We start from the raw sequence: 18,999 nt of genomic DNA on the forward strand, positions 1-18,999 counted from the left end.
CCTCTCGCGCATGCATTGCCAAAATTCCACGCCACGCGTACGCGTGAGCCATGCGTACGCGTGGGTGGGCGTTTTTCAAAAAAAAATGGGCAGAATGCCCAGAAAGCTGCTATAAACCAGTTTTCAACACCTGCATCACAGTTTAATATACCAAATTTCTGTTGTCCATAACTTTCTCTACAAAATTTCATTTTTCTCAAATTTTATATCAATCTCAAGCTTATTAAACACACTTTAATTTAGAACAAACCTCATTTGTATTCAAAATTTAAAGAGCAAGTTATGGACTGTCAAAGTTCATTAAAAATCACTTTTTACCAAATTTTGCCAAATCTCATTTTCTTACCAAAACTACATTCTTTACCAATATAACTTGCACATTTAGCATACAACAAACTCCATCTCATTGAGACTATCTTCCAACACTTAAATATCCACATCACTTCATAAAACTCATATATTATTCAACAATCCACCTCTTTCAACTATAATCTTCTATTTCAAAAATTCATTAACCCATTCCCTTCATTCATACATAGCCAATCATAAATCAACTTCAACCAATTAAACATACCATAACCATCAATTCCATTAACATATACCAACATCAAGCCATCATTAATAAGTCCAAGAACACATACTCAACAATACCAACCATTCATGCTCATAATTCCTAATTCAAACTCAATCATAAATCTATCCAATGTCATCATGAAACTAATCATTTAGTGCATCCAACTTTTTCAACTTAACCTATTGTTCTCTAGCCTAAGTTTTCACAACACCTTAAATATTAAACGCGCGAAACCTAAACCATACCTTGGCCGATTCCCCGCTCAACCCGGAACACTTTTAATTTCATTTTTCTTCAAGCCCTTGGGATTCCAACCCTACCAAGCTCAGATTTCCAACCTCACAACTCCACTTCCAAGCTTCCCAAAATCACCAACAAGCTTCAACAAGCATCAACATTCACATACACACTACCTAAGCCACAATTACCACATCCAAACATAACAAATCAATACCCAAATGCCTAAATTCAGAAATTTCATTAGGGTTTGAGATCTCTTACCTTTACCCACTGATCCTTGAGCAATACCCACAAGAAATCAAGTTTAGTAGACCCCTAAAACATGAAAATCATCAAGGAATTAAGTTCCTCAAACCTTAAACCCGAAATTCATATACCAGCAGAAAATGGAGCTAAGCAAATGCGATTTACTTACTGTTTTATTTAGATAGAATTGAAGAGCTTGGCAAGTCCGACTCGTGGCCGCAAACGGCTCGTCAATCGGAGCTCCGGATCAAAAGTCATCAAGGTTTGAAGATGAGGTTAAGGTTTGCTCCTTCTTCTCCCTTCCGATGGCTGCATTCAGCGTGTTTGATGATTAAGAGAGGAGAGAGGGGGTTCTTTTAAGTGTTTTATGCTGAGTTCGGTTGGACCTTGGGCCATTTTGGGTCCGGTTCAATCGGTTCGGCCCGTTTGGCCCAATCTCGGGCCAAATTCTTTAAAATTAGTGTATAAATTCTCGTTTTAATTTTCTCTATCATATTAAACCATAAAAATCTCATTTCTCACTTTTTAGAATATATTTTAATTTATGGGTTAATTAACCATTAATTAACCGGATTTTATAAATACTATGTGAATGACAGTTAAATTAGGATGATACATGGTTATTTTGGAACAGGATTCGAAAGAAAATGTAATGTAGTATATAATAATAACGATGTAACTTTTTAATTCCGTAAATACAAGAGATAGATTTTTCTAAAATCATATAAAAATATAAAATTGAATTTTGTAAAACATTTTAATTAAACTAGAGTTAAATGAGTGCATAAAATGTTAAATACAAAGACATAGTATGTGACTTTTAATTAACAAAATATATGCGTGCTTTCAATGAAGTTGTAATTTGTAGTCTCTTTCACATCCATATAGAAAAGAGAAGAGAAGAAAAGAAAAGAGAGGGTTACTACTATAGAGAAGAGAATAATAATTAAATTTGGGAATTAAAATTTTTTATTTTGATTTAGGGACCAAATTGCACCATAAAAATTTACTAATCCACGTCAGCTAGCCGTTACCTGGCCAGCGTGTCACGAAAGAGTCCAGATCAGCTTTCCAGTAGTGCCAGGTGAACGAAATGTGTCGAAAGGACGATTTTTTGAGTCCCGGAATGTAACTTCAGAGACGAATATGAGTAACTATTAAATTCAGATACTACTATGAGATTCGATTGCAACTTCGGGGACCACTTTAGACTTATCTCTTTATTCTAATTTCACTTTTACCCAAATTGATCATTCGTCACAAAATTGCAACATATTTGGCCTTTCTTTTATGATTGTTTGCTGTGTTGTAAGTTGGGGTTAAGTGCCATCCTTTCCAAAAAGTAATCTACACAAATAGCACAACTATTGGAATGTGTTTTACCATTCACTCTTCAATATGGACCTAAACAAAAATGCACTTCATCGAACAAAAATTTAGACTTTTAAACCTAACCAAATATAATATATTTGTCATAATCAAACTAAATTGTATTGTTTTTTAAACTCAAACTTAATATAGAACACAAAATTAGGGATATCCTATTTCCGTACCAATTTAAGATATGCTTATTGGACTTCTATATATTAACAATCAGGGACATAAGCTCCTAGCCTCCTAAGCAGTGGGAGGACCCCTGCTTGAAACTCTAATCGCGTGCGTGCCTATTGAAAAATGAGCTAGTGACTCACAGGAAGTAGCTTGGTTAAGGGACTTAAATTATTAATTAGTATAAATAATATTTTAGTTGGATAAAATTTTTTGAAAATCTTTAATTTGTTTACAATTATAAACAATATTGCTTATATTTTTTATAGGATTCGAACCTAAACTTGATTTACGATTTAGTTATTCTATATTATCGGCATCTATTGTTCATATTTAATATTTAATGGGCGAACATATAATTTATCTAGTATTTTTATAACTAATTTTATATTTAGGATTAACGTATATTACTGTCAACGTTAAGAATAATTTTTTTATTTAGATTAGATATTATAGCACTTCAAATTTTAAATTTTTATTTATCGAAATCCGATTATGAGTTATTACAAAATTTATCATATTTTAACTTCACGATGAAAGTTTTTTTTTTTATTAATTTTTTTTAAGTTACAAGTTTAAAGTTTAAACCAATCATCCATAAACATTGAAGTATATCTATATAAAATGAGAAGGTAAGAAGAACTTTTGCCTCTTACTTCTAGTAGGCCAATTTGTTGCAATGGAAGATGAAGCAATTTTTGTCACAACTGATTTAAGTGAATGCTTGAGAGTACCAAGGCAAACACCCTTTTCACTATCCTTAGAACAAAGCAAAAATGTGCCTTTGATTCTTCCCCCAACACTTGCTATGTCAGCTCTAACTGCCGTGAGCCTTAATCCTTTTAGGACTTGGATTAGTTCCGAGAACAGCTCCGGCCGATCGTCGCAGCAAACAGATGCCTTGATCACAACTTTGTTCTTCATCTTTAGGCTCTCGTCGCGCGCACTCGGATCATATTCGATTGTTATTTCGTCGGATTCAGTTGGAACGGTTACGGCTTTGCTAACTTCAATTGCTTTTCTCTTTAGATCCTTCACTTGCTCTATCACACTTCCTAGTAAAGCTGCCTTGTCCATCTGCAAGATCAACTTGTTACACTTGAATTGAAAATTCATATCTATAAATTTTTATAATCCGACATTGTTTAATTCACCTTCTATATACATATTCTTGATTAGCAACTTCACAATTTCATTAATTATGTTTATATTTTTCATGGTATTATTGAAACTAACTATGCCCTGTTTCAAATGGCAATACCTTATAGTTTATATAGTATTTAAGACACATTAAAATTAAAATGAGTTGTTGTACCTTATCAGATTTTGGAATTAGTTTCCTTAGACTTGTAAGCTGTGCATTGATCCGGTCCCTGCGCCGCTTCTCGGCCTGACTGTGGCTCTTGGAAGCACTAGCAGCTCTGTCTCCGGCCACCACTTCGACCGGTGCCGGCCATGAATGAAACTCACCACCAAATTGACGATGAAGAGAATTACAATCTGAGACATGAGGCAGTGTTTGTGAAGGGTCTAGAAATAAAGAACAATGATCATAATTCTCCATAATCACAGCAACAACAAGAAAATGCAAAACCAATCTACTAGAGTTTATTTTTTTTCTTCTATTAAACTATTATTGTTATCATTAGTTTCTCTCATCTGCAGGTACTGTTTTGACTATGCACTAATAACGGGGAGTGATCTTCTTAGCTTGTTATGTTGATTGTGATTGGTGTGATATGAAACAACCTTTGATTGGTCAAAGTGACAATTGATTTTTGGCCCTCTTTATCTGTCATTTTACCATGAATTATATAGTTTCTTTTCTTATATATCTATTAGACTTTGTCAAGAATTATCTGAATTCTAAGATGGGGGATAACCGATAGCAAAAAGGGGGAAAAAGAAAAAGGATTTCAACTAAAAATGAAGCATTATCTTGAACATAGATTTGTAGTTTATTTAGTCTATAATATCAAAATGATTCTTTAATATGAGTTTAATTAGTGAATATATATATCAACTAATGAGCCAATTTTTTTTATTAATATTAGTTATTTTTTTTGAAATTATTTTTTTATTCTAAATTCTAAATTCTAAATTCTAAAACACTCTCAAAAAGTGAAGATTAAATAATAATAATAATAATAATAATAATAATAATAAACCAAAAATGGTCCATTATATAAATTCGAATTCAGAAACATTTGTGTCTCAAATGAAATGAAAATATTATCAAAACAAAACCATTGTATAATACCAAATGAATTGAAAATTGTCCATTATGTAAATTTGAATTCAGAAACACATGCGTCTCGAATGAACCGAAAATATTATCAAAACGAAACCATTGTATAATAGTGAATGTGAGATATATTTTCAAAATATGTGAAAAGCTATTTTGAAGAGTTACATCTCTTCATAGAGTTGTGACTTAATCAAAAGTTATGCATGTTAAAAGGTTGCAACTATTTGAATAGTTATGTTTTGTTGAAAGGTTGTAACTATTTGAAAAGTTGTGTCTGTAGCTGCATGTACTCTGTCTATATAAATTTTCCTCATTTCATTTTTGCCATCATCCATCTCAACACTTTCTTTATGCGCAAAAGAAAGAATAGAGAATATTATTCTGTAAATTATTATTTAGTGTAAGGCTTGACTGTGTGAGTGCATAAACAAGTCAAGTGTTCTTCATTGTATCCTAAAGAAAATTCGTCAGTAACCCATTTTGCACACCATTGTATATTGGTGGGGCGAATTAAGGCTAAAGGAAAGTGTGTGTAACACACGCCTTGAAGAATTGCGCTATTTAATTCACTATCTCCTTTTCTAATAACTCACAATCTTTAGGCTTAATTATTCACCAATAAAACAAAAAAAATGGTCACCGCATCAATTAAGTTAGAAAGATTTGATGGTGGAAATTTCATACGATGGCAAAAGAAGATGCACTTCCTTCTCACAACACTAAAAGTGGCATATGTTCTTACCATACCAAGACCACCAGAAATTGAAGGGGAGGCCATTGCAAAAATACGAGCCAGGCAAAAATGGGACAACGATGACTATATATACACCGGACACATACTCAATGGCATGGATGATGCACTATTTGATGTCTACTAAAATGTTGCGAGTGTAAAAGAATTATGGGACAAATTAGAGGCAAAATATATGGCCGAGTACGCAACAAGTAAGAAATTTCTTGTCACTCGCTTTAATAATTATAAGATGGTTGATGGTAGATCTGTCATGGAACAACGGCATGAAATTGAGCGTATTTTAAATAATTTTAAGCAACATAACATGCACATGGATGATACCATCATTGTATCTTCTTGAGAAATAGAACATGTATTCTTGAGAAATAGAAAAGTATTTTTGTCTGTTTTATTTATTTTAGACATGTATTTTATATTTATCTCTTAAATACTTATACAATTTATTTTTTCATTTAAAAATTTTAATATTAACTATTTTTATTTAAAATATTATTTTTACGTTATTTTTTAAACTGTTATATTAGTCTCTTCTTTAAGATAATACAAAAAAAATTTCTCATGAAAATAATTTGTTTAATTATTAAGTAAATAATAAAGTACTAATAAATTAAAATTTAAAAGAATAAAAATACTATAAAAAATACTTGTAAAAAAGTTGGATTTTATCTTTTTAAACTTGTGTTATTAATTTTAACTATTTATTTATTTTTTTAAATAATTTATGTATGATAAAAGATATGTTTACTTGTTTAAAATAAAAATTTTATTATTATATTTGTATGTTCCTGATTTTAATTATAATTTTAGGTACTCTGAATAGATTTATTTTATTATATTATATTTTCATATGAATATACGTTCCATCATGTAATTAAATAAAGATATATTTTTTTAATAAAAAAATTTAATAACTAAACTAACCATTAATTATGTTGATAAGGAGTGATCCACGAACAAAAAAGGGATCGAGTGAGAGGATAGGAGATAGCGATGACGTGAAGGACGGCAAAGTTACGGACGACGAGAATTCAACGACGTCGTTAAGAGATGTTGACGACGACGTTGGCGCTTCTTGTCACGACGGCGCGACGGCGATACTTGGAAGGACGGAGGAGTGGAAATGTGCTTCAATTAACAGGAGTGGTTTTGATATTTTAAGAAATTATACTATTACTCATCTCAATTAATAAATTACAAAATAACCCAACTATGGTTAAGATATTGACGAATTAAAATTTGACACATCATGAAAGGTAATTTACATGTTATTTTAGAGGAGGTTGGGTAGAATTCACCTTGTATAATACCAAATGAACCGAAAATTATTCATTACATAAATTCGAATTCAAAAACAAGTCAATTTTGAACAAAAATACGTCCAAATCAATTTGGATAAGACAATGTCATCAATATGATAAAAATTCGATGATAACGATAACGGCGATACATATTAGAAGAAGACTATGACTATAACGGTGATGATTATGATAATGATGATGATGATGGTGGTGGAAGAAAATGATGAAAAGGAAGGAGGAGACGAAATTCCAATAGGAGGAGGAGGAGGAGGAGGTGACGTTGCTGGTGACGACGGTAACGAAATTGAAAAATAATAAAAAGGAGGAAAAGAAGAAGAAGCGCAAGAGGGGAGAGGAAAGAAGAAAATGAAAAAAAGAAGCATGTAACTCAAATCAGTTGAATGAACTTGGATATTAAAATTACTTGGATGTGGAGATTTGTTCTTTTTAAAATATCTCAAGAATTATTCTTGATAGATAAATTAATCTCTTTATTATTTTAAAAGACGATTAATTTATTTTAAATTAATATTTTTTGATTTAATTTTTTTAATAAATATAAATAAGTGGTAATAATAAAAAATTAATATTAAAATCTGCTTGAATTTAGGATAAAGCTACAAGACTTGAAAAGTAATTAAATAAAACATTAGTTCATAAAGCATTCAATTAAAAAAAAAATAGATAAAGCATATAAAGTAAGGGATTGAAACTTACTGAGGCGTGTTCCATTCGTTCAAGTTACTCAAAAACAAAAATACTACGAGCCAATCAAAATTTTATTATTTTTTATTATCATTTAATCATTAATTAATTTTTTAATTTAATTTTTATAGTTTAATAATCTAATAATATATTTTATCCCATATTTTTAAATATTAATGAGTAACTAATAACTTAAAATAATAAATTCTGATAGTCCAGTAATATTATTCACTTTAAAAATAAAGACTTTCATATTGAATTGTCAATTTGGTAAAATTAAGTTTTTATGGGCATTATTCAAATGAATAATACTATCTATCTAAATTTTTTTATAAATTAATTCTAACAAAATTAAATAATAAAAATTAAAATAATATTAATTATAATTAATTTTTATTATATTAAATCAAATTTTAATTAAATTTAATTAATAAAAAGACTTAAATATGAAGCATTATTCTATTCGAATATATCCGTCCCTCCACAATTATTTCAACCAGAATTTGTAGTGTATACCATCCATGATGATTGATGACCAACATGAAATATATATATATATATATAGTTGTAGTAAATACACAAAAATAAACACAGAAGAAAAGAAAGATAGACCAAATATTTTACTAAGTGCACTTTCTTATCGTAGATTATGTTGATAAACATTGGAACATCTTTACTTTCATTAAATTTGATATAAATTTGTTCTAAGTCACATCTCATCTACCAATAATAACAGTAACAACAATAATAAATTGTAATTTATCTGAAATAAAAAATTCTTTCCTCGGCATATTTCATCTACCATCTATTTTACCAAAATTACTATTAAAACATAGTATATTTGGTTATTTAATTGAAGGTTTCTATCATATAAAATGACAGAAAATGACAAAATAAAAGAGTTTGCTACATTTTCCCTTATGGTTGTACTTATCGAATTTTTTATTTAAATAAATAAAATAAATGTAATAATTATTAAAATAAATAATTTTAAAAATATTTATCGATTTAAATTCTTTAGTCTTATTTCGTTTACAGTGTAAACGAGATAAGACACGTCAACTGCAACGTGTAAACGAAATATATAGAAGACAACCACAGCAACTATAAAAAGATGTGTAACCTTTGGTATTTTTCACAAATTTTTTCTATTTTTTTTTTGTCTCGTATTTCTCATGAATACAAGGCTTCAATGGCCAGTAATAATCCATACATAATTGTGCTTGTTTATCCCAATTGTTGTATGAGAAATGGCGACAACGGGATGACATTTGAGTGTGAGGATCCGATATTGTTTCGCACTCACCGTGTGGATACGTTGTCGGATTTGAAGAGTTTGATATTGAGCAAGTTCGGTGGTACAGAAGTGAGAAAAATTGGAAGGGTGACATATAGGTTGCTGGCACCCATGGGTAACAGAGTCTTCCGGTTTCGACTATTCCGACTTCAAGGGGACGAGCATGTGCGACTGATGTTCAACATCCATAGCCCACGTCTCCATGCCGTACCGCCTACCGAAGTCACGGAGGCACTCCCAATGGGGTTGCCGTGTGCACGTAGGTCTAGGTGGTACACCACCTCCTGCAGGGTGATAGTGACCTCACTCCACGGGAGATGAAACGTGTGCGTCTCTGGACGCCATCGCTCCACGAGTGCCGAAATTAGGGAATTGTCAAAAGTGAAGTCCCTGAGTAGCACCGTGTCGCCAAATCCAACCCCAGCCAGATACGGAATGGTGGCGTCCGGTGGAGGAAGGGTATGCCTCACTCGCCGGGGCAGTAGAAGGCGAGGTCTCTGAACAATAAAATAAAAATTCAGCCTTATAAAGAGATGATCATAAATTTATGCACATTATTGAATTCGTACTCTTTTTTTTTGTGTGTGTTAAATCAGCTTAACATGTGATACAAAGCAAATATTTCTATCTAACTTACTGTTACTTCTAATTAAGAACATACTTCCATGTTTCTAGTCTACACATGTCTCTAAATTACATATGCCAGGATACCTTTCATAATTAGAACGTTATACATACTAACAACCTAGCACAAGGAAAAAAAGGTTCCAAACCAATAATTAAGTCATAACAACCTTACACAAGCAAATAGAGTTTTAAATTCCTTTTAGAGACCTATCACTAAACTATTTAACTACGTTCTTGTCAATTAAGGACTACCTTAACAATGATCACATACTTAGATTAAACAAACAGAACGCAACTAACCTCGAAGTCGGCTGCCTCGGCGTAATGCGATGTGTCGTTCAACCTGTTGATGTCTCCATCGTTCCCTGCCTGGCGCGCCATCACCGTATCAGCAGTCTAAAATAGGGTAAGAAAGGGACAAAAGAGGAGAGAAAGAAGTTGACTCAGTCAAAATGGGGCTCAAACTACCACTGTAAACGATTTCTATTTATAGGCGCGGACAAGCCTTATCTCGTTTACACTGTAAACGAGATAAGCGGTCTATCTCGTTTACACTATAAACGAGATAGACACGTTACAGCTGACGTGTCTTATCTCGTTTACATTGTAAACGAGATACATAAAATGTCATCTCATTTACAGTGTAAACGAGATAAGACTAGATAATTCAAATCGGTAAATATTTTTTAAATTATTTATTTCGGTAGTTATTACAGTTATTTTATTTATTTAAATAAAAAATTCTGTACTTATCTTCATTTATATTATTACCATCATTAAATATTCTAACAATAATTTTAATTTTTTATTAGGTTAATTACCTTTTTCGTTTTTCAACATTATTAAATACTATAAAATCCAAGCGAAAGAAAAAAAAAATCGTTCTAGACAAATTTAATGTAATTATATAAGTGAACTTATTTACCATACAAAATGAATTACTCAAATAATGTGTTAAGATGTAAATTGCAAGTTTGTAACCACTAATCCAATCAATTGGTGGGACCCCTTATTATAACCAATCTAAGAGTAGAGTGATGCAAATAATTGGGCATAGTCTAACAGTGCATTGTTCCAAGACAAGTTTTGGTATTTTCTTTATGCACATTCTTGATTGAAAGGAAGGTTGCAAGTTCAAAGTATGGCACTCAGTGAAAAACAGAAAAAAGAAATGTAGATTTTGATGGCACACACACTGATTGAAAAGATTGCACCAGCTAGCAAACAAACGAAGCCTCAATTACAATCACTCAAAGGGTCACAAAGTAGGGCCATTACATGAAATAATTGTAACTCGTAATAAAAGAGCATCTTAATAAAAGAGTCATACACAATGCTCAGCCGTTTTTCTAGGAAGTTCAAGAAATTCATTTTATAATTATAAATTTGATATCAATAACTAAAAATAAAAATAAAATGTCATAAGTTATTTAATATTTAAAATGCATAAAATAAATAAATTTAAATTAAATAAAATATGATTAAAATTTATTATATTATTATTATGGGTAATAAAATTAAGATAAAGATTTACTAATAACATCATTTAAAAATTAATTATTTATAAATGTAGTTGAATTTACTTATGTTCTCAATCCTATTTAATTTAAAGTTAATTTAAAAATTTATATCTAAAATACTCTTTATCTTCGTGCATAATTCTAATGAATAAAAAATATTTATTTTTTAATTTTATATTGAACATGATTAATTATCTTTAATTCCATCATTTTTAATTTCAAAGTTATTTATTTTTGTTTTTATTATATCCTCTCATCGAATCATGTATACACTATCATTTTTCTTATTATTTTCTATACATATATAATTATTATTATCTCACTATCGCTATTATATATTTAACTACAGGACTATAAAAAAATTAACATTGTTAAATATTTATCACACCCTTATTTTCATATTAGTTCTTAAAAAATAATAAGTAATAAGAACTAATAAGTAAATAGATTTTTAAGTTCATTAACGATGATAATTACTGAAGAATATATTTTCTCAGTGGTTGGCTTTTATAATTTTTATAGCTGGATAACATTTGATTTAGCTTTTTTTATTTCAATTTGTAATTAAAATATTATTTATTTATTTATTTATTTAAAATTGAGTTTGTTTATTTATATGATGCGTAAAAGTATTTGTAAGAACAAGTTACGTAAATAAATTAAATGGACTCTAAAATTACGTAATTGTAATTTTCTGAAAACTGTTTCATATTTGTGTCATTTTACATTTTTATATAAATCGCTACAGACTATAGCGGTTTATGAAATGTGTAATGACCCAATTTCCAATATGTCATGATCATACCAGAAACTGAGTGTTACCAACTTGCTTACCCAAAATTTTAACTACTTACTACTAAGCCTGTAATTGAATTAGCGCATTATCGAATTTTTGGAGAAAAACTTTTATTTTATAAAAGGAGTTGCGAGGACAGCTAATTAAACATACACAAGTCATAATAGGGAAACAAAAAAAAAACATACACAAGGCCAACATCATATATAACCATAACATATAGCATAGATCATACATACATATAAAGGTATTGTCATATATATATATATATATATATATATATATATATATATATATATATATATATATCATAAGTTAGCATACAACCCTGGCATCTTGCTACTATGTACAAATCAACACTCCGGGCCCTGGTCCATATAAGAAATCCCTAAACTGGCGTCCGAAACTAACCTAGTCAACTATGTACACCCTATTCTCTCTCTAAACCTAATCAAAAGTGACAGACTAACACAAAAGCTAGGCTAACATAAAAAACTATCAAAAGGCACAACCTCAGCTCCCAGGCCTCAGCTATCATCATCAGAGGAGATCACAATCACATCAGAACACTCCTCAGGATCCTCGTCCTCGTTATCGAAAATCTCTATAATCTCAGGAGGGGCACTAGCACACATGCTACTGGTCTGACCAACACTCGTCGGTCCACTAATAGAGGCAGAGAGCGGCTCCTCAGAAGATGGCTCGGATGAAAATACTGAGATCTGCTCTACTGAGATATCCTCCTTTGGTAAAAGCTCTGGAATATGCTCCTCCATGGGCTCAGGCTCAGGGTCCACCTGATCCGCAGGCTGATCGGGATGCTGATGAAGCACTGGCTCGTCATGGAACAGGTGAAATGGCACATCTGGGTGAAGCCACTGCAACGGAAACTCATGGGCATATCGGGGTTAAACTGTGGAGTATTAATCGGATGACTGAAGGAGTGATCACGCAGAATGTACATACGAGTCCTAATCTCCGCACTTACTACATAAAATCTATGCTGTACAATATCCTCATATATATATGGAGGGTAGGTCCATCTTGTAAAACAAGACTCCGATCTCCATCTGAAGGGGAGGAAGAAAAGGGGTAAGCACTGGGGAGTTTTTAGTAGGGTCGGGGGTAGTTAGTTTAGTCAGGATTACCACAGTTCAAGTAATTCACAACGAAATATACAAGAATCACAGAGAAGTATCTAATTACCACAATTCAGAGTAACAGTAAGGAATGCATAAAACCAGGAAGACCATCACAAACAATTTCACCGTATCAAGTAAAATACAAATGCACAACAAGGATGATGCATGTCTAGCCCTATTGCAGGTAATGAGCTCATTTGTCGTTTTCGACCCGCACCCGACGCAATCTGACTCGTAAGTCAGATAAGGCATTCCAGCGACATAACCTCTGCAAGTTACTACTTCTTGCAGGCGCTAATTCTCCAGTTGAAGTATGTCGATCATGACCTCTATAACACCCTACCACACAGAGCTTAACGCTTAAGCCGTAAAATAGAGGTGATGTGGTATTACGACCTCTAAAATAAAAAGTGTACATATAATAACAGAAATAATATAATAAACTAGGAGCCTTAAAGAATAGAAGAAATAAAAATTGCAAAATAAAAAAGCAACGCTCAGAAAACGAGTTAACTTGCGTACTAAGAAAACTATAACTATCACGTAAAAGATAATAAAAGTAAGAATAGAGGGCCAAAAATACAAAATAACAAGTTCCTAACTCAGCCTGTGAAGTCAAGGCTGGTTGGAGAATATATACACCTATATATACATATCCAAAACCCAAATTTACATAAACAAAATCCTGTCTCTCCATAAGCCTCTAAGAGGGTCAAAAGGATCAAGTCATGTGGAGAGGAAACTAAGTACGTAAATATACATAACTGTACAATAAAATAACCAGATAACCACTTCGCTTCAGAAGTCCAGACGCCTAACTAGGGGCCTCTCGACCTGCATCTGAAAAATAACAAGATAGTATGGGGTGAGAACCAGAGGTTCTCAGTATGGTAAAGGTGTCACACATATAAGATATAAGGTCCTGGGAATGCCAGAGACAATCTTAGAACGCCGACACTCAGATTATTAAGCTTAAAGTATTAAACAAAAATAAAAAAAGGGTGGTTTTCTAAGAGTATCTAGGCCTAACTTAACTTAATCTTAAATCTAAGTCCCACTGCCTTTCTTCTATACCTCCATCTCCATCAACAAATCACGGACAAATAAGTAGATAAAAGAAAGCACAAGAAAGTTACAAGTACTGCAGGTAACAAATATATATTTAACATAATAACTACACTTAGGCACACCCAGTAAAAGCACAAACAAGTAATTCAAGTAACATGCACATGATGCAGGCATGTCCTATGGCTGATGAGTCTCATATGTCGGTTATCAAGACAACCCGACAAGTCTGGTTTGCTAAACCTTTGGACTGTTCCCCGACGCGTATCCCCATGAGTCTATGCATAACTTTTTCTCATATATATATATCAAATCGCTCAATGGGGGTACCATTCCCGGGAAATTATAAGTGCCTAGTCACCCTTACGTCGTAGGGTCAACAGAGTATCAAGTTTTCGACCTGGTACACGTGGTGGCATGCCACGGTACTTTACCCAGAGAATCTCGTATCTCAGATATTTGATTATTCAAGCCAAATATCATACATAATAATTCATAGCATTTTCACATTCAATTCATCACTTTTCAGCTTTACTTCACCTCCAAGTTATCCCATCTTCCTAACTTCGTCTGACTATCAGGTTTAATACTATTATTTATAACTAAAGGAATGAAAATAGAGGGTTAGAAGTTTAAAATAGAGTTTAATACTAAGAAAAATCATGTTTTGTTGAAAAAGGGAACACGCGTGTGCGTGGCTCACGTGTACGCTTGGGAGTGTAAAAAGGCAGCACACGCGCGCATCCCCTTATCATGCGAACGCGTAGGCCATGCGTATGCATGGACATGCTTGCTGGGTCGTTACGCGTACACATAGGATCACTTGCGTACGCACAGTAAAAAATTCCATGCGACGCGTATGCGTGGACGTACGTTTTTCCAAAAAAAAAAAAAAACTGATCAACCAGAAAGCTGCAAAATTTTACATATTTCACACCAAAACTTCCGACGTGCATAACTTAATCATTTTAAATCGTTTTTCTTCTGTTCTTCGAACGGCATAAACTTCACAAACCCAATTCTCATTTAAAACCAGTTGAAATCAATTTGGAGTTTCGGAAGCCAAGTTATAGCTTGCCAAAGTTCGGCCCAAAACCAAAATTTTGCAAATTTTCCAAACCTCTTTCTCATTCAAAACAAATCTCATGCTATTGATCACCAAACCTACACTTGCTAACACAATATGTCCTTCTTCATCAACACAACAACCACCATAAAAGTCATTCTCATACCAACAATAATTACACATACACATGCCAAATCCTACAACCAAAACCATAACTCACAAATCCTAAGCCTATATACTTATATCCTCAAATCAATAATTAACAATTTTCCAAACCATCAACTAATCATCTAGCCTAAGTTTTCACAGAAATTATATATTAAATGTAAGAAACCTAAACCATACCTTGGCCGATTTTCTGCATTTTGTCCAAGGCAACTTACTAAAATAAAAATAGCCCCAAAAGTTCAATAAAACAGCTTCCTTCAAGTTTCGATATTCACAATTTCAAGCTCCAATTATTTATTCACAACCTAATACATATTCATAACACATATCCTCACCTTATTGACGGAGGAAAATTGTCGGTAAAGAATTTCTCAATAAAATCTCGTTGCAAGCATAGTTCTAAACCAACAACAATCCTCAATCAGAATTTAATTTGTTTGTCACTAAAGCAAACCCAATAAAAATAAACCGAAGTATTAAACCTCGGGTCGTCTCTCAAGGAATTGCAGGGAAGTATGTTATTATTGCTTATGATATAGTATATTTTTTTTGGTTTTGAAATAAGGAATAAGTAATGTAAATAACAAGGAAATAAAATAAAAACTAAGAAAATTCCTAGCAAGGATTGATAATTGGAATTCATATCCTTATTATCATCATCAATTGTGATGGTAGTTGCCTTTTGCTTTCACTTAGTTAACCTCTAACAATGGAGGAAAGTCAAGTGAGGAAAAATCAACTTAAGTTCACAAGTCCTAATCAAAGACTAGATTTAGTGAAGCCTAAGCCAACTAGCAAGTTTTAATCACCAATCAACAAGAGACTTTGACAACTCAAAAGTCTCCAAATTATCCAATCTGAGCTAAGAACATAAAAAGATAACTTAAAATCCAACCAAGTATTTTATCAAACACTTGGTGGGCACAAAATAAAAGTATAAAAAATTAACAAGGAATAATAAAACCTAAAACTAACAATTGCAAGCATTCAATAATAACGAATGAAGAAAGGAGCAATAAATATGAAATACCTCAAATTGCCTTAAAAGAGAAATCAAATCTAACATGAGAATTCATAAACTAAATTGGCAACATAAAGAGATCAATAAGAGAGATAGATAAACTAAAGTACTAGAGCAATTAAAAGTAGAAGAAAACTAAATTAAAGTAAGATGGAATTCTGAAATTGAGAACAAACAAAGCTAAAAATCCTAAAATCTAGAGAGAGGAGAGAGCTTCTCTCTCTAGAAAACTACATCTGAAACCTCACTAATGTTGTATGAAGTGTGAATGAATGATTCCCCCATCCAGCTCCACTTTGCAGCCTCTAAGCTTCACTTTCGGGCTTGAAACTGGGCCAAAAGCAGCTCAGAAATCGCCCCCAGCGTCTTCTGTGTAATGCAGTATGTGGCAACGCGTACGCGTCGCTGGTCTTCTACGCTTGTCATGCGTACGCGTCGCTATAAAATGCTCCAAGTCACGCGCACGCGTCAGCCATGCGTGCGTGTCGCTCGTCGCTTCTCAGCTCCTTAGTTTCTTGTGTTCCTTCCACTTTAAGATGCTTCCTCTTCATCCTTCAAGCCATTCATGCCCTGTAAACCTGAAAACACTTCATAAACACATCACGTTATCGAATGGTAATAAAGGATAATTAAAAATTGACAATTTAAAGGCTTAGGAAACATGTTTTTAACTATATCATAGAATTAGGAAGGAAAATGTGAAACACACAATTTATATGAATAAGTGTGAGAATAATTGATAAAATTCGCTCAATTTAATACAAAATAAACCGTAAAATAGCGGTTTATCAATCTCCCCACACTTAAACATTAGCATGTACTCATGCCAAGCTCAAGAGAAACTATAAGAGTGAAGAGGGATGGTAGGACTTATTTAAATGCAACCCATCTATATGAATGCAACTACATGTAAAAATGCTTTTACTTACTATATATATATATATATATATATATATATATATATATATATATATATATATATGGTCAAAATGAGTCAAATTTCCAAGAGATCATATATGCACAATCAATGGCTAAATCAATCATATCAAAACACATTCACAGTTGAAGTGAGTTATTCAAAAGAGTTCACAAACTTGCAAAATAGGCAATGATTAAATATGGACATATGGAGTTGAACAATTAAACCCTCACTGGATGTGTATATGCACTCTAATCGCTCAAGTGTTTAGGGTTAAACCACTCATAGCTCCTCTAATCATGCTTTCTAAAACTTTGTTCTTCATCTAACCAATCAACAGATATTTAGTGTACAAATGCAAATATCATGAGGGCTTTTCAAGGTTGTAATGGGGCTAAGACAAGGGTGAGGATATATGTATGGTCAAGTGAGCTATCAATTGATTCTTTGATTAACCTGAATTCTCACCTAACACATGCACACTCTCTATACAATTCTAAAATCAAGCCTAGTCACCTAAAATCTCACTTTGCATATTTTCACACACTCATGTATCAATTCTAATTCCACCACAGATGCATTGATCTTTTTATTGAATTTAACATCGGGGTAATTTTGTCCCCTATTCATTTATTTCATCTCTTTTTTTTTCAATATGAAAGCATAATTCATCAATACATATGGTTTATATAGTTTCACATGAGTAAGTACCCAAATTCTCAACATTTGTCAATAAAAACAAAACACATTCTCATCAACCCAAGTTCCCACATTTCTCCACACTTAGTTGACATACACTATCTTAAGCTAACCAAAGATTCAAATAGGGTAGTTAATTATTTTTCCACTTAAGGCTAGTGATGTGGTAATATAAAGAACAAAATGGGGTTGAAACGGCTCAAAGTGGCAATCAAAGGTAAATGAAATGGTAGGCTATTTGGGATAGGTGAGTTATAATCAAATGATGGCCTCAATCACCTAAATACATGAATATACACTAAATAATGGACATATAGAATGGAACAAACCAAAGATTACAATTATAGAGAAGAAAACACACAAGAATCAAAATCATGGTTAAATAATGTAACCAAACAATTAGGCTCAAAATCTCACAGGTTATGTTTTCTTAGCTCAAAAACCATATCCCAAACTATATATATACATCATGCAAGTTTTAAAAAGTTTTAACTCAAATCAATGCGAATCTTAATGCCCTTTTTAAGAAAAAGATACATTCCTTGAAAATTTCATCAATTTGACCAACATTTCTTATATCTATCCTAAATGAAATGATGTGATTATGAAAAGTTAAAAATTTTTAGTTCACTCCCTATTTTCAATCAAACCAAATTCTCATATGCAAAAGGGTAAACTAAGCTCAATAATCCATATTTTTCCACATCACAACTAATAAACTAAAAGTGCAATTCGAACTAAAAGTCTAAGATATATACAAGCCAAAGTATAAAATGCAACAAAGTAAAAATAAAAAAAAGTACAATAAAGTAAAAATGTGCAAGTACTAAAAAAAATAAAATAAAACAAAATAGAACAAAAGTATGAAATGGTTCACCAAAATATAGACTCCGCCGATGATGGCGACCTCCCCACACTTAAATCACAGCATCGTCCTCGATGCTCTCAATCAATTTGGGTGTGAAGGATCATCGCCTACTGGTCCACTGTCAGCTGTAGGTGTCTGTGACTCTGTCAGATGCTTAGGCTGGGTCGCATCGTGCTGTGCAACCTCCTGCTGGTCCTC

General features: G+C 32.3%; 1 protein-coding gene across 1 annotated transcript; it reads right to left on the bottom strand.

The window, feature by feature from the left end:
* Positions 1-3,126: 3,126 nt before the first annotated feature.
* LOC112782307 (transcription factor bHLH51) lies at positions 3,127-4,412 on the bottom strand. Its single transcript, XM_025824650.3, has 2 exons — positions 3,924-4,412; positions 3,127-3,685 (listed from the first exon to the last, which is right to left on the bottom strand). Exons 1-2 carry the CDS (start codon positions 4,170-4,172, stop codon positions 3,224-3,226), a joined length of 711 nt encoding a protein of 236 aa, XP_025680435.1. The 5' UTR covers positions 4,173-4,412; the 3' UTR covers positions 3,127-3,223.
* Positions 4,413-18,999: the final 14,587 nt, after the last annotated feature.

The sequence above is a fragment of the Arachis hypogaea genome, chromosome 20 (genome assembly GCF_003086295.3).
Source record: "Arachis hypogaea cultivar Tifrunner chromosome 20, arahy.Tifrunner.gnm2.J5K5, whole genome shotgun sequence".
NCBI classification, from domain to species: domain Eukaryota; kingdom Viridiplantae; phylum Streptophyta; class Magnoliopsida; order Fabales; family Fabaceae; genus Arachis; species Arachis hypogaea.

Bases quoted from the DNA above. Each gene is read 5' to 3' on its own strand.
- LOC112782307 (XM_025824650.3), bottom strand. From the start codon at position 4,172: ATGGAGAATTATGATCATTGTTCTTTATTTCTAGACCCTTCACAAACA. The intron at 3,686-3,923 runs GTACAACAACTC...TTGATCTTGCAG, and splicing joins TAATTCCAAAATCTGATAAG to ATGGACAAGGCAGCTTTACT.